At 49.3% G+C, this 24,917-nt stretch overlaps 1 protein-coding gene and 1 long non-coding RNA gene across 3 annotated transcripts in view; one reads left to right on the top strand and one right to left on the bottom strand.

Annotated features, from left to right (window-relative positions):
• CRTAC1 (cartilage acidic protein 1) overlaps positions 1-7,806 on the top strand; it is a 161,842-nt gene extending 154,036 nt beyond the window's left edge. Inside the window, exon 15 of the mRNA XM_032281221.1 lies at positions 7,031-7,806. Coding sequence (XP_032137112.1) covers positions 7,031-7,170 — 140 coding nt within the window. The 3' untranslated portion in view covers positions 7,171-7,806. The remainder of the gene's footprint in view (positions 1-7,030) is intronic.
• Positions 7,807-10,402: 2,596 nt separating this feature from the next.
• On the bottom strand, positions 10,403-22,141 carry LOC116553753. 2 transcript variants are annotated; one of them, XR_004269892.1, is made up of 3 exons: positions 21,763-22,141; positions 13,122-13,247; positions 10,403-10,656 (listed from the first exon to the last, which is right to left on the bottom strand). It is a non-coding gene; the product is annotated as an uncharacterized LOC116553753 (long non-coding RNA). The 2 variants fall into 2 exon arrangements; XR_004269891.1 differs by lacking the exon at positions 21,763-22,141 and adding an exon at positions 14,565-14,953.
• Between the last annotated feature and the right edge of the window lie 2,776 nt (positions 22,142-24,917).

Genomic DNA, 24,917 nt, shown 5'->3' with positions numbered 1-24,917 from the left:
TGTCTAGGTTCAGCTTTTCCTGCCAGCCTGAGATGGGCAGCATCTTCCATTCACCTGGCCAGGGCCAGGCCCTGTGGCAAGCACTTAGGACAGGGGGAGGGAGGTGGGTGGGGGAATGAATAAGACAGGCTCCCTGCCCTTGAGCAGGGTACTGACTAATTGGGGGCAGCAGGGAAAAGGACCCTCGCCATCGCTGAGGTCTTGTAAGCTGTGTGTAAGCTTGTGTGCAACATTTCCCGCTTCTTGGGGCCTCACTCAGCACCGTTTTCAGGTGGTAGCTGATTCCCAATCACTTTTCCATTACAGAAATCAATAACTTGAATTACTCCAAAATAACCAACATTTTCATGCCCCTGCAAAGCTAATTTTTCTGGGTCTGCATTTGCCCATGAGTTTCTCTCTGGTCTGGAATCTGTCTTCGGTCTTTATGAGTCAATCCAGGTAGAGCAGTCTCTCTCGATTTGGAGTTGGAGACTTAGGTCCAAGTGTTTGCTCTGACACTTACTGGCCCTCGTCAAGCTACCTGACCACCTAGAGCATCAGTTTCCTCATCTGTAAAATAACATTTCAATACCCCAGTGTTTGAGAATTAAATGGAATAATAATGTACATGAATGTTCCTGGCATTTGTTAGGGAATCAGTGAACCCTTGGATAAATATCTGTTTACTTGGCTGGGCACGGTGGCTCACGCCTGTAATCCCAGCACTGTGGGAGGCCGAGGCGGGTGGATCACGAGGTCAAGAGCTCGAGACCATCCTGGTCAACATGGTGAAACCCCGTCTCTACTAAAAATACAAAAATTAGCTGGGCATGGTGGCGCGTGCCTGTAATCCCAGCTACTCAGGAGGCTGAACCCAGGAGGCGGAGGTTGCGGTGAGCCGAGATCGCGCCATTGCACTCCAGCCTGGGTAACAAGAGCGAAACTCCGCCTCAAAAAAAAAAAAAAAAAAAAAAATCTGTTTACTCAATGCCAGAATCTGAAGCCTGCTCTAAATCTATATCATGAGGCCATTATATAATGAGGTCCTAGTGTCACTTCTGCAATAACAGTAATACCTTACACTGGAGAAACAGATGATCATTTATAAATAGATGCATTCTCATGATGACAAAGCTGAGATTCAGGAAAATGAAGTGAATTGCTGGAGTTGGGAAGGCGGGCAGCTGGCACAGCCTTCTGACTCCCTTCACACTGTCCCACCTCCTCCATTGTCCCTGGTTCAAAACCCAACGCAGCCCCAGGATTCTGCATGCGAAGTTCTGCTGTCCAGCAGATGCTGAAATGGGGGGCCCTTTGAACATCCTCTTGGAGGAAGAGCTGTGAGCTTGGTGCAGGCTGCCCTTGGCACTGCCAGGAGAATAAATCCTCCTACAAGTCCCCCAAGAAGGGTCATGCAGAACCCCCAAAGGCTGGGCTCTGAAAGGAAGGAAAAAAACTGACATTACCACGCACCTATTTCATGCCAAGCACATTCACTGGGCAGTTTCTCCCTGACTCCTCAAGACCCATTGTTCTTAACCTTTTTAGGGGCCTGCGTACCCTTTTGAGAATCTGCTGAAAGCTGTAGATTCTCTCCTCAGATAACGGCACATAATATGCACATGAATGCAGTCGGGTCAAGGTTAAGAACTCCTGGGTGTGAACCTGGGCTGTTTTAAGATTTTCTTAGGCGTCAGGGACCTTCCCTGTTAGAGGCCCCACCCTCAACAGAGCAGACATTACATTTTCATACACGCACAAGCACACACGCACACACACACACACACACACACACACACACACACACAGTAACAGTTGCAGTTGTCTGTTTGGTATGTGTGTTACATTTCCAGATATTTGGCAAAACATTAATTTCTTGTCTGTGTGTTTGTTTGAGATGGAGTTTTGCTCTTGCTGTCCAGGCTGGAGTGCAGTGGTGTGATCTCCGCTCACTGCTACCTCTGTCTCCCAAGTTCAAGTGATTCTCCTACCTCAGCCTCCTGAATAACTGGGTTTACAGGCTTGTGCCACCACACACAGCTAATTTTGTATTTTCAGTAGAGACGGGGTTTTGCCATGTTGGGCTGGTGTCAAACTGCTGACCTCAAGTGATCCACCCGCCTCGACCTCCCAAAATGCTGGGATTACAGGTGTAAGCCACCACACCTGGCACAAAACATTAACTTGAAGTTTGTCCTTTCTTTTCCTATTTTGTAGCCAATAGGCTTTTTTGGTGAATTTTATTGAAATATATCACGAGTACTAGTTTGTACAAACTAGTACCCATGATCTATTTCATGCAGACTAGGACTAGTGATATATACTAGTACGTACAAATACACAGCTCCTAAGTGTACAGTTTGGTGGATTCTCATGAAGTGAGCACCCCTGTGTAACTGGCATTCTGCTCAAGAAAGAGAACATCCTGAGCTCCCAGAAGCCCCCCAGGTCCCCATCCACTCGCTACCCCCACCCAGGGTAATCTTGGTGCTGACTCCCAACACCAAAGACTAGCTTTGCCTGTCTTTGAGTTTCATATAAGGGGAACCACATGGTGCATACTCTTTTTTGTGTCTGGCTGCTTTTGTGGAACCCAAAAACTTTTTATTCAGGTCTCAGACATTTTCAGAGGCCTATGAAAGGCTTATAGGCTGCAGGTACCGTCAAAACCAGGGATTCTCAGCCTTATCTTCACATTAGAATCACCAGGGGAACTCTTTAAAATCCTGATGCCCACGCTGTCCCCCAAAACAATTAAATCAGAATCTCTGGGGGTGGGATCAGGCATTGGTGGTTTTTCATACTCTTATGTGACACCCATTGCCACCAAAGTTGAACACCTTGGGTCTAAACAACTCTGTGAGGTATTAGTCTCCCTGTTTTACAGCTGGGGAAACTGAGGCTCCAAGAGTCTTCATGTGTTAATGTCATGAAGCCAGAGCTCAAATTCAGATCTGATGTGGAGTGGTGTTTGTCTTGCCTTAACCCTGGGTGAATAGTAAAACCCAAACCAGGTGGTGACGCCTCCTGCCTGGGCCCCCCTCACTGTGAGTCCTTCTAGAGGTGTGGAGGGGGATGTGGAGTTTCCTAGGCTAGCGGTGCCACCAAGACAGCCCAGGGGCTGGCTGTAGGGAGAAAGTCACCGGACTCCACCTTTGTCCTGCACCTCTGGAAACCACAGAAAAATCCCTGCAGGTGGCAGTGGCTGCCAGCCTGGCAGCTGTGGGCGTTTCACAACAGCTCTAGTTCTTTCTGCCAATGCCTTTGATTCCCCGAGTGCAGTGCACAATTCAGCCGCTCAGTGGCATCTTGAGCTTCTGTAAACCCTGTGGTTTCACAAACACCCTGCCTGCGGCCAAAGGAAGGAAGCCAGACAGCAGGGTGCTGGCGAGGTGAGAGGAGCTCGTGCTTCAGGAGCTGGCTGGGGCATGCCTGGGTGGCTGAGGCCTCACATGGGACCTGGGGACAGTCTGGCTGAGGCCGGAGCTGCTACTGGGTCTTGACGGGGCCTGTCCCAGGCTGGCAAGGTGGGTGCAGGGACATGGCTACAGCCAGACCCCGGAGAGACAGGCCACTGCCTGTAACTAAGCCGGCAGAGAAACCACACCTCCCCAGGCCCACAGTGAGTCGGGTCCCCCACTGCCCTTCACTGGGCTGCCCCTGGGTCCCGCATGCCCACGAGCACAGCCCACCCACACTCCTGTGATGCCCTGGAAGTGGAGGTGCCAGCCCTGCCTCAGGCATAGCTCCAGGTCCTTCCCTGAGAACCTGCCAGATCCTAATCCCAGGACGGCTGAGGCCCTCAAGCTGCTAAGGGGCCTCTGAGACTGGATCTGTCTTCTTCCCTGCAGTTGGGAGTCAGATTGCCTAGATTCAAAGCCAAGATCTGCCACTTACCGGTTACTTAACTTCCATGAGCCTCAGTTTCCCCATATGTAAAATGGGAAGTAAGAATCCATGCCATAGAGGGTTGCTGTGAGAATCGAATGACTGATTATGTAGAGTCTTAGCCTAGTGCCTAGCACATAGGAAGTGCCAAATAAATGTCAGCCACTGTTGTTTATGATGATTACTATGAAAATGGACAGACTGAATGCCTCTCAGTTAAATAAGCACCCGGATTTGGTTTTACCGGTTTAGTAAATCCTCACCCTTTCCTCTCTAGAAGAGCTGAGCTTGGGTTCAAATCTGGCCTCGGGGTAGAACAAACTTCCTATCCCAAAACAGAATGAACCTGCCCACATGTTAAGAGAACATCCTCACTTGTGGCAACCCACACAGGGCCCAGGTTCCAGCACAGGGAGTGAGTCTAGGCTGCACACAGCTCAGGCAAGCACCAAGCTGCCCTTATCGGCAGTGAGAACAAGCATGAAAACCACCCAGAGGGGACTGCCCAGCCCCCACCCCAGAGGCTGGAGCCGTTGTCCCCACAGTCTGATGAGCTCCTCTCTAGGAACAGACATGAGTATGTGACTCCAGCCTCCCTGCAGGCTCGGGCAGCTTCCTGGGTGCCATCCCTGTGGTATCAGGAGACCTGGGCCCTGTCATTGTCAACCAGCTGTGTGGCCTGGGGCAAGTCACCCACCCTCTCTGGACCTCAATGACAGGACACAACTCTGCTAGGTTCCAACACCCAGCTACTTTCTCCACACTTGATCTTAGCCAAGAAGCTGAGAAGCGATCATCTGGCTACTTTCTCATCTTCAGCTCTGAGTGACCCGTGTGATCCAACTCCCAACAGGACCCAACCCAAGGGAAGAGCTCAAGAAATGAGGATTTATTGATATAATTAATTGATTACTATTGGCCTGGCTTTCAGTCTAACCTGTTCCCCCGCCCAAGGCTGCAAGTGCCCCGAAGATTTCAGACTAGAGGCGCTGAAGTGTCTGCCTCCCCAGTATACTACAAGCTCCAAGAAGACAGGGTCCATCCTGCCCGCCATTCAGGTCTGGCTCAGGCAGCCAAGCATCCCCACACAGGTCCTGGGGCACAGAACTCACCCTCCATCATCATGGGGCAGAGAAAAGCATCACAGAGCCTCACGCTGGGCAAGTCCTTTTATTGAAAAAAGAAAAACTAAAAAGCCATGGCACTGCCTGTGCCCGGCCCCCCATGGGAGATGCGCAGGTCAGACACAATGCCCAGCCCGCACTGGCCCTGGGTGGGCACAGGCTGTGGCCAGGTGCTGCGGCGGAGCCCACTGAACTGCAGCTCTCCAGGGAGATCCTTGGCCCAGGACTCACTTGGGGCCAGGACTTCCAGAGGCCGCAAGGACTGGGCCAGCCCTCTCCACTCTCTGGGTAGGCCCTTGCTTCCCATATGCTCCTCCCATGTCCAGTAGAAAAGCAGGCCCCTCTTAGGTTCCAGAAAGCTACCTGCGGTGGCTGGTCTTCACATCCACTTCTAGCACCTCCTGCCAACTGAGGCAGGCAGCCCCCTTCATTCCGTCTTCAGGACACCAGGCCCAGGGGTGGCTCCCATCCCACCTGCTCCTCTGGGCCTTCGAAGCCAGGCATCATTGGCTGGACATCTCCTTTCCTTGCAAGGAAGGAGTCTGCCTTTCCCCTGCAGGCTGCTGGCACCTTTGAAGGTCCACAGAAGCCTCGTCTACAAAGCCTGAAAGAGCCCCAGCCCTTGGGCAGGCTGAACACGCAGTGTCTGTAGCCCCATTGTCTTGTCATGGGGAGCTGAGAGGGGGCACCGAAGGCCACCAAAGGTTGGCTCTGCTCTCCTAGAACCCCAGCTTCTCTTCCAGTAGAGTCAGCAGGTGGGGGAGAGGGCAGAAAGAAAAGCCAAGCTGGTAGCCCTAGGGAAGGGGCAAGGGGCTTTGGGACATTTATTTACAAGGGCCCAGGCTGGACCCACGTAGGGAAGAAGTCACAGACCATCAGGTAGTGAAGACAGCAGGATGCAGAGACGCAATCATTGGCCTAGCAGCCAAGGGGAACACACAGGCACTCACACACACGTGCATTCACACGTGCACTCACCTGCACACACACATACACATGAGCACTCATACACACATGCTCGTGCACATGAATGCACTCACACATAAGTGCACACTTGTGCACACATGTGCACATATACACACACAGGTGTACTTACAAATGCACCCACATTCATACCCTTTTGCACTGGTGCACACACAGGCGCTCACACACAGGCATGCTAACACACGCAGACTCACACATGTATGCACGCTGCACTTACACACATGTGCACTCACATATACATTCGCACGTGCATACACACAGGTTCTAATCTCAGGAAACTGGTCCAATTCAGGAGGTTCAAGCCCCGCATAACTACATCTCTCCACGAAGTTTCTCCAGACCCCCATATAACCTCCCAGAGCCCCAGGCTGTGTGCCCCACAGCCAGCACCTGGCAGCCTGCAAAGTCTCAGAGTTGGGTGCTTCTGGGCAAGGCCGAGCTGGCCTCCCAGCTCTGGCTGCAGGACAGGAAAGCCCTAGGTCTAGAAGAGGTCAGGAGTGGCCTAACAGCTCCCAACCACAGCACCCATCTCCCCACACCCTGAATTCGGTGGAGGCAGGATCATAGACAGGCCGGGGCCCCACAGGGCCATGAGAAGGAGCAGACACTGGGAGAGAGCCACGGAACGCAGGGCCCAAGGGAGAGAGTCCTGGTGGACATGGTTTTGGGATGAGGGGTCATGCAGCATGGGAATCCTCTATGTGGCAGACCTGGGCCCCCTCGAGGGCTTGGGAGAGGAGCTGTAGAAGAGAGGGGCCGCCTAAGGTTGTGTTCTCCCCACCCCGGCCTTCCCTAGAAAGATCTGTCTCTGTGTGGCCCAGACCACCCCCATCGGGAAAGGAAAGCCCCCAGGTCAGGAAATGGACTGACCCAGCTGGGGGTGAGGGACAGGGGGCATAGGTTGATGGCCTACAGGAAATAGGAGCCCCATCACCCTCCCTCCCACCACGGCAGCAGGGTGGGCCCAGAGAATGACTCAGAAGCGGGTGCTCTGGTAGCGCAGCCGCCGCAGGTCTGCGAGGCCCTCATTCCGGCCATACACCTCCCTACAGGGACTCTCGGCCAGTCACCGGGCCCCAGCCCCACCACCCCCACCACTGCTGCTGCCGCTGCCACTGCTGCTGCCGCTGCTGGAGCTGCCACTGCTGCACCGGTCCTCGTAGATGGAGATCTCAATCTGCACGGCGGTTAAGGAGAGCTGCTGCTGAGCAGGGTTCGGACGTGAACCAGTGGATGGAGGCCGCCAGGGGAATGGGAACGTGGGCTTGTGCTGCTGCCTAGACAGTAAGGCTGTGGAGGGCTGGGAGCTAGACCCCTCCCCAAGCCCATCCATGCACATTACTTAGCTAACAATTAGGGAGACTTGTAAGGCCAGCCCCTGTGCTAGGCACACAGCCGTGATCACAGCAGACAGGGTCACTGCCCTGATGGAGCTTACATTCCAGTGGGTTTAATGACCATATCTCAGGACACAGATGTGCCCAGGGAGGTGGTGTTACTGCACAGGAAGTATGAGAAGAACTTCAGTGTCCTGAGTTCAAATCCTGACCCAGGCACTCACAAAGCTACGTGACCTTACACCAGTCACCTAACTTGTTAGCCATCAATTATTGCATCTGCAAAATAGGGATTAGGAATAGAATCTTGGGGTTAGTGGGGAGAGGAGATGAAACGTATATAAAGTGCTTAGCACAAAACCTGGCATATAGTAAAGGCTCAATAAAAACAAGTGCCTCTCACTGGGCTTTGTCAACATGTGACTCTGGGTGTCTGTGGTTTTTTGACTCTGTTTCTCCTCAGTTTTCCAGTAAACTTTATTTTTTAGCAATTCTACTCGTGTTGCTGCTGCCTGGGGGGAGGGATGTGTGCACACCCAGGTCACACTATTCCAGGTGGAGGTGGGGTCCACAGAACTGAGCCCCACACCTGTCTAGCCTCCCACCAGGACTGAGACCCTGGGGGAGTCACCTCATCCTAGACCTCATGTCTCTCATCTGCGAAAGCAGGACAGTGGGACCTGCCAGGGGAAATTCCATGAGTATTCCATGAGACTGTGGACCTGTAAATGAATGCGGTGATTTGTATATTCCTGGAGGGGTCTTTGTGGTTAAGGGTGAGCCTGGGCACAAGTCCTGGCTCCCACATTCACCAGCTGCACAACTCTGAGCAGGTTGCTTGGAATAATCAGAGCAACCCATCCCGTAAGATTATGAGAAGTACATGAATTCATATTTTCAAAGCACTTCACATGGTGTCTGGCATATTCTAAGCACTGATTACATGCAACCCACCAAGTGCAAAACCTAAAACTCAAAAGCCTCCAGTAACGTACAGTGGCAGAGGAGGGCTGAGGACCATTGCTGTGAGGGATCCTGGGAAAACCTTGAATGGAGGCCCCGTTTCCTGGCAGCCTCACCAGGATCTCTACTAGTTGGCAGTCCTGTGCCCTCACACAGAACAGCCCGGAAGGATACAACCCTCATCCCACGCTCCACAGGGTCTGTAAGTAGGAGGCCTCGAGGTGCAAAGATCTTCTCATTCTGCTCCTGGATATAGCGGGAAATTTTCTTGAGAACCTGCAAAAAGAGGAGCCAGACAAGGATGAGCAGCCCTGAGGGAGGGGACGCATGGTGGGGCGGGGGGTGGGGGCACCTTCTCGTAGTGGGTCTCCATGCAGAGGAAGATGAAGTAGGCTGTGGCGCAGGCTAGGCAGCCCTCGAGGTAGGAGCTGCCCCCAATCTTCTCAGCCTCTGCATAAAAGCCATTGAGGGTCTTCACAGTCTCCTCGAAGAGCTGCCGCTCGATCTAGAGAAGGGGACAGAGCCAGGCTGTGGTTAGTCTCCCTGGAGTGTGCACAGTCACGGGGGGGCTGGGGGTGACAGTGGTGGGGCCATGTAGATGGGGGAGATGACACTGGCACACAGGCAAGACCAAAGAGGCTGCAGGCACAGCAGAAAGAGCACTAGCCTGGGAGTCAGGAGACTGGGGGCCCAGTCCAGACTTGGCCATCAGCTGGCTGCATGACCTGGAACTAACAGCTTAACTGTCTAGGCCTCAGTTTCCTCATCTATAAAATGAGAATAAGAATGGCTGCTTATCCTCCCTTGGAAACAGAAAATTCCCATGATATCCTAGGTGTTTTCTGCGGGAAATCAGACAAGTATTCTAGTGACTTTGACACGTCCCATCTTGCTGGTTGTGAGAGAACTCAGGACTAAATTCATAGGATCTCTCCATGTTTGAATGGGACTGCATGAGACTGCTTCAGTGAGACCTCAGGGGCTTCCTGGGCATCTCTCCAGGAAGGAGCATTTCCTTCTAGCTCAGAGGTCACCCACAACGCCACAGGCCTGTGTGTTTGGACACCTAAGAAGCTGTTCTGCCTGCATCCATAATAGGAATAGCTAATATGTAGTAAACACTTTCTATGTGCCAGGAAATGCATTCTTTCATTTAACTCTCACAATAAGTCTATGAGAAAAGTGCTACTGTCATCCCATTTTACAGGCGAGAGCTGCTCTATGGTCCTAAGGCCACACGGACTGCTCTGTGGTTCCAGCCACCACCGTCTCTAGCCCCTTCACTGGCCTCCCTGCCCCTGCCCTAACTTCCTGTTAAAGTCACATTATGTCATAGCTGTGATCAAAAGCTCCCACCATCTTTCCATCTGTCTATAAGTAAAATCCAAAAAGTCCTTACAGTGCCCACTAGGCCCTCCATGGCCTGGACCTGCTACCCCTGGGCCCATCTCCTCCTCTCCTCCTCACTCAGTCCCCTGCTTCTTGAAATTGCCTCAGACCCTTTGTGTCTATCTCCTTAGCTGCCACACCTTCCCCTGCAGGCTGCCATGATACCCTTGACACCCTCGGGTCTCACCTGTGCCCTGGATCATCCACCTCTCCCCAGCACACCCGACCCCCCGACATCCTCCCCTTATTCTCCTAGTATTTGTTACCTCCTGAGCTAGGTATATTTACAGTTGACCCTTGAACAACACAGCTTTGAACTGTGTGGGTCCATGTGTATGTGAATATTCTTCTTCCTCTGCCACAACTGGGACAGCAAGACCAACCCATCCTCTTCCTCCTCTTCATGAACCTACTCAACATGAAGATGACGAGGATGAACACCTTTATGGTGATCCACTTCCACTTAATGAGTAGTAAATATATTTTCTTCTCCTTATGATTTTCTTAACATTTTCTTTCCTCTAGCTTACTTTATTGTAAGAATACAGTATATAATATACATAACATGCAAAATACGTGTTAATAAACTGTGTTATCAGAAGGCTTCCAGTCAACAGTAGGCTACTAATAGTTAAGTTTTTAGAGAGCCAAAGGTTATATCCAAATTTTTGACGTGCAAGGGATAGGCACCCCAAACCCATGTTGTTCGAGGGTCAACGGTATTTGGTTGCTGTTTTTATTTTCTATACCACCTAAGAGAAAATAAATGCCATGAGTCTACTCCTATATCTCTAGAGTCTAATACATATTCAATAAATACTTAGTGGATGCTAAGTGCTCATTAAATACTTAGTGAATGCTAAGTGCTCATTAAATACTTAGTGAATGCTAAGTGCTCATTAAATACTTAGTGAATGGTAAGTGAACTTGTCCAAGGTTACAGCTCTGACCCCAGAGTCTGTGCTCTTCACAGGGTAACTTCAGAGACCCTGGGAAGGTCACATTCCAAACTCAGCAGGTGTCAAAGTGTCAAAATAGTAGCCCTATTTTTCACATTCTTTACAGTACCTTCTTCCTCACTTGTGCAGCAGGACCAGAACTGCTCACACAGTTTAGGGACCTCTCCGCCTCTCTAGAATGAAAGCTCTGTCCAAGAATAGTTAGAGGTTTAGGAGTTCCCAGCCACTGCCCCTACACAAACCTGTGGAGAACTCATAGAGAAAATCCAACCCATCTAGTCCATGCCACGAGCCCTGCTGCTCCAGGCTGGGGGCCACCCTGCCCTAAAGGACAAGCATGCTAAGGTGTGAAAGAGATCCACATTCTCTCTAAAAGCTGGCCTGGGGTCATATCAGTACAGACCATCCCTGCCCCACTTCCCAAACCCATTCAGATCTGCCTAGGCTGCTGGAATGGAAGGTCAGAATCAGCCTTCTGGTCTCCCCAATCCCAGGCCCACTCCAGGGCAGCCTAGGATGAAAGCCACAGACACCCCTGGACCGGTAGCAAAACTCAGCAGCTGATGCCTCACAGCAGCCTGAGGTCCATGAGTCACCCAACTATCTGAGTCTAGAGGCAGGGCTGTGGGCAGAGCCCTTGGCTGACTGCCTTTGATGCCACCCAGCACAGACTGTGGGAGGGAGCATCCAGCTCTCCTCTTCACCCCAAGCAGGAGAAGGGAAAAGCGGCCTGCAGCTCTTCCTTTAGGGTCTCTAAACTTTCCCTGCAAGACTGTGATCATGAAGGCATCTAGTTTGATCTATACCCATGAAAGACGCAATTGCATCCACAAGAAAATAAGAGTCCTGTGAAAAAGCAGAGAGGCAGGGCATTTAAGCCTGTCTGGTGCTAACTCCGGTATGTCACTTCCTATTTCTGGCGCTTGGTTTCCTCTGCTAAATGAGATGGATGGACTAGTGTGGAGCTTCTCAAAATTGCGTGCTGAGTAACCCAGGGAATAGGTTAAAATCCAGATTCAAATTCAGTAGATGCAGGGAGGGACCCAAGATTCTGCATTTCTATCAAGCTCCCAGGTAATGCTAATATTGTTGATCCACAGGCCACAGTTTTAGTAACAAGGACTTAATGGTTCTCAGCTCCAGCTGCACACTGAGATTATCTGAGCAGCCTTTAAAGCCTATGAGGTCCAAGTCTCCCCTACCAGGAGATTCTGAGTCAATGGTCTAGGAAAGGGGAGGATGGATCAGAGCAGCAAAGACCACCACTACCCAAGCTGACACCTGCAAGTTTCCTTTTTCAAAGTTTCCAGTGCCTCTAAGGTACAGCCAAGGATGAGAAGAAGCACTGTTCCAGAAGACCAGAAATTCTCCAAGTATAATCTATGAACCACTTGATTCTGATTCATAATGGGAATTCCTCATTAAAAAGTAGGGCTTAAGACCTAGTATTTGCGCTGGGCATGGTGGCTCACACCTGTAATCCCAGCACTTTGAGAGGCTGAGGAGGGCAGATCACTTGAGTCCAGGAGTTTGAGACCAGCCTGGGCAACATGGCAAAACCCCATCTCTACTAAAAATACAAAAAATTAGCCAGGTATGGTGACACCCACCTGTAATCCCAGCTACCTGGGAGGCCAAGGCAGGAAGATCACCTGAGCTGGGAGACAGAGGCTGCAGTAAGCTGTGATCACACCACTGCACTCCATGCTGGGTTTCCATCAAGAAAAAAAAACCCAGTATTTGATAACACGACAGGGTGACTGTAGTCAATAATAATTTAATTGTACATTTTAAAATAACTAAAAGAGTATACTTGGATTGTTTGTAACACATAAACGTTTGAAGTAATAGATACCCCATTTGCCCTGATGTGACTATTACACATGGCATGCCTATATCAAAATATCTCAGGTACCCCATAAATATATACACCTGCTATGTACCCACAAAATTATAAATACATATTAAAGTTTAAACAATCATGATTAAAATTAATTTTAAAATTATGCTGATTCCAGACCCCCACCCTAGAGAGTCTAATGTAATTGCTTTGGGCTGTGACCTGAGCATCAGGATTTTTTTAAGCTCCCCAGAAACCTCTAACATACAGCCAAGGTTGAGAACAGCTGCTAATAAATGGAGATTCCTGAGCCACAATCCAACAACTGAATCAGTACCACTGGAGAACACAAGTATCACCCAGTAGGGCTCAGGAATTTCCATTTGTTTAACAAACTCTCTACATAATTCCTAGGCAACTGAAACTTGAGGGCTGCCGGACCAGAAAATCCCTGAGACCCCTTCAGCTGTAACTTTCTATGAGGAGACAGTAATACAATGTTAACAACTTTTTAAATTCATCCTTTTAAAGTGGCTGAACAGTTTATGTGTCCTATGATATTATGGGTCATATGATCCCGGAAATAATACATTCCAATAAGAACCTCAGCTCCATCACAGCCCTGGGTTCCAAGGGTAAAAAAAGGCATCCTTACCCGGCTGTCCAGCTCTGGGGGAAACTTGGTCTGGAACTGACAGATGGTCCCATCACTATAGTCTCTCTGGATAAAGACCTTAGTGGCCAGTGAGGCACTTCGCCGGAGCTCCTGGAGATTGTGGACCTGAAGAGACATAGGGGCAGCATGCACTGAGAGTGATCATCCATCTCGGCATCTCCCAAATGCAGGGATTTCCCAGAATGCGGGTTCTTCCAGCACTAACACCAGGAAAGTCCCCAGCATGCAGGGACAAACTGGGCATGCTACAGGTGCTCCAGGAGGCCATGGGAGGCAGGGTTGTGGGGTCTACCCAAGGAGTTGCCCTGAGCTATCCCAGAAAGATCTTTTAACAGCCAGGCAGGGCATAGTGACTCATGCCTGTAATCTCAGCACTTTGGGAGGCTGAGGTGGGAGGATTCTGGACCCCAGGAGTTAAAGGCTTTAATGAGCTGTGATTGCACCACTGCACTCCAGCCTGGATGATAAAGCAAGACCCTGACTCTAAAAAATGTTTTAACAAGCCTAAAGCAGGGCCAAAGTTGAGCCAAAATGAGAAGTTCTGGAACCAACATATTTTAACAAAAGGAATAAGACCTCCTGGTGGCAGATCCAGTCACTCCCTCCCCCATTCTCCCTCTCTCACACACACATGCATGCACGCATGCACACACACACACAGCAGAACTTTTCATACTTTCATTCATTCGCCAAGTACCAAGTGTTCACAACTTGTGAGGCCCTGTGCCTGGGGAATGCAGTACTGAACAAGACCGATGCCCCAGCTGTGCCGAGTGAACTCACAACAGAGTTGAGGGCAGGGAACATGTGAGACAGAGGAATACTGATGCACCCCTAAACTCAGAGACTGGCGTCCAGGCCAAGTTTTATGGCCCCAGCCAGAGGCTATCTCAGATGCTTTTCACATCCAGCACTTCTCCCCACAGGAAACAAAGGGTCCATGAATGTCCAAACTTCCCCAGAGGATAGTGGGGACAGAGGCCAGAAATGAAAGAAATAGCCTTCCCTAACAGGAAGGAGAGGGGCAATTTCTGTCCCTTGTGCACACCTGGGACAGAAATTGACATTGACACAGACTCTAGCGTTTGAGGGGACTTGGCTCAATTCCACAGAACAAGGCCACTTTTTCCACCTCTCCAGCCTCAGTCACCCACATTCAAGACAAGCATCCCACCGGTTGAAATATGCCCAACATTGAGACCACGTGGAGACCAAGCCCCAAAGGCAGAGTGAACAACAGCCAGTTCATCCCATGTAATTAAGCTGGATCCATTCAGTCACTCAGCTCTCATTTATTGAGTCTCTCCCAGTGCCAAGCTCTGGGAGAGCTGAGCTAAAGAGTCTGTGAGCTCCAGGGAGGAAGACAAGTAAATATATAACGAATTAGACAGTGACAAATGCCACAGAGAAGTAACATCTTACCCAGAAATCCTCACTCAGAAAAGGCCTCCTGAAGCCTGTGTTGAGTCATAAAGGAAGGCCAGGGGTTACCAGTGGTAGGGGACAGGCGGGGAGTGTGGAGAGGGAGGAAAAGGCAACGCAGCCAAAAAGAGAAACTTGTGCAAAGTGACAAAGATAGAGCACACGGTCTACTACAGGCGGATTTCAGCAAGACTGGAGGTGGTTTCCAGATTAGATAAGAAACAGTGGGAAATGAGACTGTAGGGAGGCAAGGGTCAGATCACAAGGGGTAGGACGGGTTCCTGCTGAAGGGGAGGATTTAAGATGAAAGATACTTAAACTTGCTTAAGCACTGGGGAAAGACTTTGTTGAAGATCAGTTGGTTGCAGGTATGCTGCTTTATTTCTGCATTCTCTATTCTGTTCCATTGGTCTATGCATCTATTTTTGTACCAGTACCCAGTACAAAGCCTGCTGTTTTAGTTACTACCATCTTGTAGTATTACTTGATGTCAGGCAATGTGATGCCTCTGGATTTGTTCTTTGCATAAGATTGCTTTGGCTATTCAGATTCTCTTTTGGTTCCATATGAACTTTAGCACTGTTTTTTCTAATTCTGTGAAAAATGATGTTGTTAATTTGATAGGGATTGTGTTAAATCTGTAGATTGCTGCAGGCCGCTCGGTCATTTTAATGATGTTGATTCTTGCAATCCTTGAGCATGAGATGTTTTTCCATTTGTTTGTGTTGTCTACAGTTTCTTTCATCAGTGTTTTGTAGTTCTCCTCACAGAGATCTTTCATTTCCTTGGTTAAGAGTGTGTGTGTGTGTGTGTGTGTGTGTGTGTGTGTGTGTGTGTGTGTGTCTGGCTATTGTAAATGGGGTGGGAAAAGGACTCCCTGTTCAATGAATAGTGCTGGGAAAACTGGCTGACCATGTGCAGAAGAGTGAAACTGGGCCCCTATTTCTCACTGTATACAAAAATTAATTCAAGATGGATTAAAGACTGAAATTTAAGACCTGAAACTGTAAAAATTCTAGAAGAAAGCCTAGGGAAAACTCTATTAGATATCAGCCGAGGCAAATAATTTGTGATGAAGTCCCCAAAAGCAAATGGAATAAAAACAAAAATAGACAAATGGGACTTAATTAAACTAAAAAGCTTCTGCACAGCAAAAGAAATAACAAAGTATACAGACAATCTACAGAAAGGGAGAAAATATTTGCAAATTATGCCTTTGACAAAGGACTAATATCCAGAATCTACAAGGAACTCAAACTCAAGAAAAGAAAAGAAAAAAACATTAAAAACTGGGCAAAGGACATGAACAGACATTTCTGAAAAGAAGAAATATATGCTGCCAATAAACGCATGAAAAATGATCAACAGCACTAAGCATCAGAGAAATGCAAATTAAAACCACATTGAGATATCATCCTACACCAATCAGAATGGCTATAATTTAAAAAAACAAATGTTGGCATAGATGCAAAAAACAGGGAACACTTACACACTATTGGTAGAAATGTAAATTAATTCAACCTCTATGGAAAACAGTATGAAGATTTCTTAAATAACTAAAAAGAGACCCACCATTCAACGCAGCAATCTCACTACAGGGTATCCACCCAAAGGAAAATAAATCATTGTGTTAAAAAGACACCTGTGCTCATATGTTCATCACAGCACTATTCAAAATTGCAAAGTCACAGAGTCAACTTCAGAATGCCCATCAACAGTTGACTGGATAAAGAAAACGTGGTATATATACACGAGAGAATACTACACAGCCATACAAAATAATAAAGTCATATCTTTTGCAGCACCGTGAATGGAGCTGGAGGCCATTATCCTTAGTGAACTAACTTAGAAACAGAAAATAAAATATCACAAAACACACTTTCTCACTTATAAGCCTAAGCTAAACAATGGGTACACCTGGATATAAAGATGAAAATAATAGACACTGGGGATTCCAAAAGAGGGGAGAGGGTGAGGGTTAAAAAATTACCCATCAGGTACAATGTTCACTACTTGGGTGATGGGTACACTAGAAACCCAATCCCCACAAAAACACAATATACCCATGTAACAAACATGCACATGTACTCCCTGAATCTAAAATAAAATAAAATTTAAAACAAACAAAAATCTGGGGAAATAATAAATAACCAGAGAAGGGTTATCAATAAAGTAGAAGGAGCACATAACTGGTAGATCAAGGTCCCGAAAAGGTGGGAATCCAAAAACGCTATATGTGACTTTCTTAAATCCAGGTGAACCTTGCTCTATGTAAAAAAAATGTGATCCCAAAGTATTATGACTGGATTAAATAATGTATAAGCGCTCCTCTGGGCTTATATTGGTTGATTCTTCTAATCAAGGTTTTCACTGAGGAAATCCCCTTGATAGCTACTAGGAACCTATGATAACTTGGAGAAATAAAGAATGCTTTGGCAATATACATAAGTTAATGGTTAATGTACCTGCTTCGGTTAAGGTTTTATAATGTTGTATTTTCAAGAGTAAAGAACAGGGCTATGGCCTTCCTCTGCCCCTCTAAAACCAGCTTACAAAAGTCTGTCATTCTTGCTCAAGCCCCTTTCAGCTCCCCTGCCCCTAGAAGGCTCATTCTAGCGGTTTTGTGGGAAGTAGACAAGACTGGGGTGAGGGGCCAGTTGGAGGGATGATTCTCTTTCTAGTAGTCCACAGGAAAAGCTAAAGAGGTGGTGAGAAAAGCAGTGGTGAGAATAGAAAGAAAGGGAAGAAAGCATTCTGACATGGACTCAGCTTCCTCTCCTCTGACATCTTTTGTATGTGCCTGAATGCATACATGCATGCATGTGTGCTGTACTGAAGGTGTGGATCTCTAGCAACCGGCCAGCTGTTGACCTGGCCATTTCTTCTTCCTCTTAGGCACACAGCTATATTAATTCCCAGCCTCCCTTGCAGTTATGTGCATCCCTATGACTGAGTAGAATGTGAGCAGAAGTGATGTCATATGTAGGCTTGACTCATGAAGATATACCACTCCTCCCTGCTCTTTCCCCTTTCATGGAAGCCGGTGGAGCCCTGTTTTGAAGATTATGAACACCACAAGTTGGGAAGAGCCTGGGTCTCTGAATCACTGCCTGGAAGAGATTCACCTATTGGTCGGGAACACTTACCTGAAACTTCACTGAGCAGGATATTGCTATTGTATTAAGCCATTAATACATTAAGATTGACATTTTGGGCTGGATAAAAAAGATTTTTTAATATTTAAGAAAAATACATTAAGATTTGGGGGTGCTACCTTACATGATAAAGTCCCACTTCCTCTTGGCTTTGATCCATGGGTTCTCAAGTAGCCAGAATGGGATAGGTCAACACCCTTTTCAGCACCAAAAATATCCTAAGCCTTAGACTACTGCCCAGGCTCTGGGTGACCAGAGATCTGCTTCTCTCCCTGGAGAGTGTTTGTGGAGGAGCAACTCTTGAGGAGTTGCTAAAGGATGATATCAGACACATTGTATATGGCAGAGCCTTAGTCTCCCAGGCCTACATAGAGTACATACATTACAGACTCATTTGCAGTTGGTGAAGAGCAGGATTTAAGGCAGGCAGGGTCTCCCGATTCTCTCCATCCATGGTGGCTCGAGTGTGAAGTGCCAGGAAGCCCTGGTGGAAAGATGGCCTACTGACCTGGGAGCAGGAGACCTGACTCTGGGCCACATGGCCCTGGGAAAGTCGTCCCTTCTCTGGACTTCCATTTCTTCAGCTGGAAACTAAGAAATTGGAACAACATCCTTGCTCAAGCCCCTTTCAGCTGTGATATTCTAAAGGCTTTATCAGGGATTATGAATGTAAATGTTTACAGGGGCTGATCAATAAGTGGGCCAGGTGGGGCCTGAGGCTAAATAGAAAACAGGTGCCCCATCTCAAGGAGGCAGATGACCATTGCCATGTGGGAATGTATGCCCAGGTTGCTAGCACTTCTGGTGTCTCAAAAGAAGCCACAAATCTAGATATTTTTAACATATAATATCCTGATTTTCGAATGTTTCCAATACATTTTTAAAAATTATAAGCACTAAACAGACTAAATAAGGTATATCCATGGACCAGACTTATTTCTAGAGCTGCTAGTTTAGGACCTCTGAATAAAGAATCCCATGGCTTGGCCCCTGGGCAAGAACTAAGCCAGGTTCCAGGTCACGGACCAACTACTAAGCTTTCAGCAAGCTGGTGGGGTTTTCAGCAGAGATCCATGATGCTCTGAAATCCTACCATATGATCTCAAAATATATACACACCTCTCTGAGGCTGCAGTTTTTGTGTCTCCCCTGAGCATCTCCCGGGGGCTCTTAAATGCCCCAGAGACCTGAGCTTCTCTCCACTTCTCACTTTCCTCAACCCTGCCCCTCTCTCCCATTGCCACCTGCACTGGTCCACTGGCAACAGAGTGAAGACAGGACTGAGAGGCATTTCATGAGGAGGAAAATCAATGTTGAGACCCATGGGACTCATGGTGAGAAGGAGGGGGAGGCTGCCTGGAGAGTGGGTACCACAGGTCACACATTTAGCTCCAGTTCACCTGACAGTCAACCAGCTGGGGTGCAGAGGAGCAAGCTCTGGAGTGTAAATGAACTCCTGGTCCAGTCTGCCCAAGTCCAATGGGAGTGCCCCCCTGGCCCCATCTTCAACCTCATTAAAAACTATCTCACTCCATAGGATGCATGTGAAGCATCAGGAGGTTCTGCTGATGCCAGCACTCTGCTTCCTGGCTGGGGTGTGGAGGAGGAGTGAGGATGGTGAGTCACAGACAGCCAGGTCAGGCTAAGGATGAAACACCAGCCACAAGGCTTCCCTTCTTCTCAGCCTGTACCAGTGCTCAAGCCTGACCCAGGATCTGCTGGTCATTAATTCCATGCTTCAAAGATCAAACCTCCAAATACCTTGCTTGAATAACATTGCTTGGATGCATTTAAAAATCTCTTAGAAGCCAAACTCCAATACTTGGAGAAGCCCCTCCCAGCCAGGCACTTCCCAGTTATCCTTGGCCAGCTGGACTATTTCCCAGGGCAGACCCTGCTCCCAGTGACACACATTAACAGAGGTTTGCTGCTCAGAAAATGGGCTTATTGCAGCTTTCCAAATGAGGTCAGTGTATCGCTCAGGAGGCACCATCCCTCCTCTGAGTTCCTCAGACACCTCTCCCCTAATGCTAACTCCTAAACAGAAATTAGGAAACAGAAAAGACCCAGTTTCCACCCATGGATCTCTTCCTTCTCCCTCACCCCTCCTGTCTGCTCCTCTCCCCACCCCCTTCCTCTCCCTCTCTCTTTCTCTCAATACAGCTTCTCCTAGAGCTGAAGACTTCCTACTGATAATCCTAAGGGAATACTCATGGGAACTTAACGCGACGTTTTTTCTCTCCCAACAGGTTTATCCTGGTAATTTCAACTCAATCCTAATAGTAAAAACAGCCTGGGGAGAATGACTCACCCCACAGCCCAGAATACATGCATGCCCTGTGCCCTGGCAGAGCTAAGGCTTCCTTCCTCAGTTCTGCCATCAGAGTCCACCCAAGGCCAAATTGTGAAGTGAGGAATGTTTGTCCTCAGCTACCTGTCACTTCTAGATATTCCTCTGTCCCTCTGCCCTCAAACCAACACAGCCAGGGCAAGCAGGGGGCCTGAATGCCCATACTCCAGCCCTTCATGATTTCCTTTGCAACCCTCTTTCCCTCAAAGCTTTATGTCAAGACCCCGAGGGCCCTCCTCTCTATTAGCTGACACAATTGGCTAATTGGGTACACTCACTCTGGATGCAGGAAAAAAGCACTGGCCAAAGAGGCAGAAGACTCAAGTTCTTATCCCAGCCCTGCCACCTTTTAGCCATATTTTCCTGAATAAGTCTCAGCACTTCAGTTGCATCACCTGTAAAATGGGATAATGATGCCTTCTTTGGCTCCTTCACAGGGATCAGGCAAGCTTCTGAACCTTAGTTGTCTCATCTGTTAATTGGGCATAATAACACCATTCTTACCCACTTCACAGATATGCTCTGAGGCTTAAAAGAGATCATTTATGTGATAGTGCTTTGTACACAGGAAAGTGCAATATTCTCAAAGGCGTTATGAGCAGAGCCCCTCCCAGGGGACAGTCATGCATGTGTCACAGCCTCCTGGAAATGCTGCCTCAACCTAGAGATGTGAGCCTGCTGGTTGGAATCTGTGGGCCATGGCAGACCTGTGAGGCAGATATCCTGGGACAGATGGGCCTGTTGGGATCTGTCAGATCACATCACAGAGGCAGCTGCCTTCTCTGCCCACACTGCTAGACAGGCTATGCCCATGTAGCTGAAGTTCCCCTTTTCTGTCCAACACAGCAGCCTCTGCTGCAGTTTGGCAGTCCTATCTGGAAGGTAACCAGCTCCTTGATTTCTCCCTTTGTTCTTCCTGCTCTCCTCAGTGTCTTTGGTGCTTTGTGAGTACTCTGTAGTCTTCTCCTCTAGAAACCAAGCTCTCAGGGTCTCCCCAGGGCTTGCCCCCACATGAGGTCCTGGGGGGCAAGCTCTCCTTGTAGCTAACCTCCAGCATTGTCAGAATGCCAAACCATGGCACCTTATTCTGTGGTGAAGATTTGAGAGGAATAACAATAGCTACACTTGGTATTAATGTCACACTGCTCACCAGGATGCCCAGAAGCACTGCACTGAATCATTCAAAAGCCTCTGCATTCCCCCAGCATATGCCAGCTGGATTGGAAATGGGGAGACACCACAAAGGAAATCAACATCAGAACTGAGGAGACCCTGATGTCCTGAGTTTCACTCCAAAAATTCAAACGCAAAAACTTTCAGTTCTGCTGCTGATATCCTGTGTGGAGTAGCAAATCAGTCCTCTCATTTTCCCTATATCACCTTTATTGTGTATAAAGTGGGAACATAAACAGTCCAATCTCCCTCCTGAAATGAGGGGAGAGAAGGGCAATACATAGGGGTAAAGGGGGAAATTCCTGACCTCAAGCATTACACCAAGATTCTGCCCTTAGCTAACAGGCTCCTTGGTTCAGCCTTCAAGTGCTTGAAGGTGACACACCTATCAGTGCACCTTGAAGAAGGCAGCACCTCCCATCAGATAGAGGGGAAATTTGGACACCCTGGAACAGACACACACGCAAATTCAAATGGAGTAAAAAAGCAAGAAGGGTGATATGCAAAAGTGGGGACCAACCGTTTGGGTTCTCAACCTGCAGTGTCTTTGTCCCCTCCCTCCCACAAAGGAAATGCGGATATAGAGGTAAGTCTGTCATCCCTTAGCCAAGCATTTGGGTTCAGAAGCTAGGTGACTGCACTGCATAGCAACAGCGGACAACTGCCTTTCCTCCCCTCACACACGCGCACACACGCGTCTCCAACCCTCTAGGAAAGCGGTTTCGGGACTTGTGAAGTCCAGGGAAGGGGAAAGCCCGGCCTGGGGCCCTGAAGCAACCCTGGCACTAGTGCCAACAAGTGTTGCGGACAGCTTGGGGTCTCCGGTGGGGCGAGGGGAAGATTGACACGCCAGGGAAAGATGAGCCCTCACTAAGCCCCCTACCTCCTCCCTCCAGACCTGACCCAGGGAATCACCCCATCCCACCCCCAACCCCCGCCTCCCTCTCCTGCCCAACCCTCCCCTAGGGGATTTGTTTCCGCGGCAATCCGGCACTGTCTGCGGGCCGGGCGCTCGCCCCTACCTCGGTGGCCATGATCCGAGGGCGCTCGGAGGCTGCCGCAGGGCTGGGCGAGGGGGGCTGTCCGCGGTGCTGACCCCGGGAGCAGGTGGGCGGCGGCAGCGAGCTGGGGCCCGGGGCGCTGTCCGCGGTGCTGATACGGGCGTCGTGGGTCGGGGCGCAGGTGGGCCAGGGGCTGGCGGGCGGCGGGGTCCGGGCGAGGGGTGCTGCGCTGTCCGCGGTGCTGAGGCAGGCGCCCGGCCCGGGAGGCGAGGCCGCGCCCGAGGCTCCTCACGGCCCGAACGCCCGCTGCTGCGGCTCCTGCAGGCAACGGCCGGGTTTAGCTTTGGCAGCGGCGGCGGCGGGGGTGGGAGCAGTGGAGGGGGGAGGAGGGGCCAGGCGCCACCGCGGGCCGGGAGGGGGAAGCCGCAGCCCCCAGACTCCGGCACCGCCGGAGAGGAGCCCCGCCCGGGCCACAGGCTCGGCTCCCGCCCCGCGCGAGGCCCCGCCTCCCCTTCCTGCCCTCCCCCTCGTGAGAGCCCCGGAGCTCAGCGCTCGCCGCCGTGGCCCCTGGGACATCCAGACTGTCGGAGAGTGGGGCAGGGATTTTCTGGGGCAAGACGCTTCAGCCTGCGGAGGCTGACCGCTCCCGAGCTGCTCGCAGGCCCCCAGGTGCGGCCTCTCTACCTTTCCAGCCACCCACAACGCCTCGGCTCTACCCCTCCTCCCCACCCCCCGCCCCCCAGCTTCCTCCAGAATATTTTCTCTTCTTTCTCTCCCTTTTCCTCTCTGTGCGCTCCCCTCGTATACACACAGCCAGGCTTGCACGGACGGCCCCTCCTTTCCCCTCTCCTTTGCACTTTCTGAAACCCCATTGGCCAGACACAGATCCTGCCGACCGCAGAGAATCATTTCCTTTCTTTAAATAGGTGCCCACATTTCATTCACAGCCATAGCCCAGTGAGCTCCAGAATTGAAGCCCTCTCTCCTTGCTGTTCTTCCTGGACCTGGGCCCCACCCTTTACTCTTCCCTCTGTCCTCTGCAACCCGAGTTTACACACATGCACCACCACTACCACCACCACTCAAAAACCACAAGCAGATGGTGCCAAACCGGTATGCTCACTCTCCAAGGATGGCGGGTCTGGCTCTGATGCCACCTTCACATTTTTTACATCATAACTTCCAATTAAATTATCTGTTTAATAAAAAGGAGACCAGGCACAGTGGCTCACAGCTGTAATCCCAACACTTTGGGAGGCTGAGGTAAAAGGATTGCTTGAGGCCAGGAGTCCATAACCAGCCTGGGCAAGACCCCATTTGTACAAAAACTAAAAACAGTAGCCGAGCGTTGTGGTGTATGCTTGTGGTTCCTGCTACTCAGAAGGCTAAGGCAGGAGGATCACTTGAACCCAAGAGTTCAAGGCTGTAGCTAGCCATGATTGTGCACTGCGCTTCAGCCTGGGCAACAGAGCAAGATCCTGTCTCTTAAAAAATTAAAAATAAGACCAGGTGCAGTGGCTCATGCCTGTAATCTCAGAACTTTGGGAAGCTGAGGGGGTGGATCCCCTGAGATCAGGAGTTCAAGACCAGCCTGGCCAACATCGTGAAACCCCGTCTCTACCACAAATACAAAAAATTAGTCAGGTGTTTTCTGGCACACACCTGTAGTCCCAGCTACTCAGGAGGCTAAAGCGGGAGAATTGCTTGAACCCAGGAAGTGGTGGTTACAGTGAGCTGAGATTGCATCATTGCACTCCAGCCTGGGTGACAAGAACAAAACTCTGGCTTGAAAAAAAAATTAAATTAAATTAAATATAAAAAAGGAAACACCAACACAAGTGTCTTTTTATATACCCGTAATACCCCTTGGTCACTTTGAGGGGTGGTGGGGTGTGTGCCTCTGCAGCTCACTGCTGCCTGAGAGTCTGAAGCTCACACACAGGGAGAACCTGGCAGCCAGGAGACCTAGGTTCTCACCCAGGCTTCTCCAGCTATATAACCTTGAGCAACTGTCTTGTTTTCTGAGCCCATGATTCTCTTTCTGTAAAATAAGAGTGTTGGATTTCACTAGACTATTTCTAGGGCCTTTTGTTTTTCCTTCAACCTTTTATTTAGAAATTTTTAAACATACAGAAAAGTTGAAAGAATAGTACAATAAACTATGCCATCCACCTAGCTCTAACAATTCCTAACATTTTGCCATATTTGCTTTATTGATAGATATAAAAACAGAGATATATTTGGCTAGATTATTAGAAGATGACAGATATCATGAGACTTTATTCGTAAGTACTTCAATTCACTATGCATCTCCCAAGAAGAAGAGCATTGTCCCAACAATACCATTCTCATGCTTTTTTATTATTTTATTTTATTTTATTGAGACAGGATCTTGCTCTATCACCCAGGCTGGAGTGCTGTGGCACTATCTTGGCTCACTGCAACCTCTGCCTCCTGGGTTTAAGCAATTCTTAGCCTCCCACCATGCCCAGTTAATTTTTGTATTTTTAGTAGAGATGCGGTTTTGCCATGTTGAATTTTTGTATTTTTAGTAGAGATGGGGTTTTGCCATGTTGGCCAGGCTGGTCTCAAACTCCTGTGCTCAGGTGATCCACCTGCCTTGGCCTCTCAAAATACCAGGATTACAGGTGTGAGCCACGGCGCCCAGCCAATT

This window comes from Sapajus apella, unplaced genomic scaffold, assembly GCF_009761245.1.
Source record: "Sapajus apella isolate SASKATOON/1434 unplaced genomic scaffold, GSC_monkey_1.0 scaffold13, whole genome shotgun sequence".
In the NCBI taxonomy this organism is placed as follows: Eukaryota; Metazoa; Chordata; class Mammalia; order Primates; family Cebidae; genus Sapajus; species Sapajus apella.
This window is presented reverse-complemented; position numbering and strand designations above follow the sequence as displayed.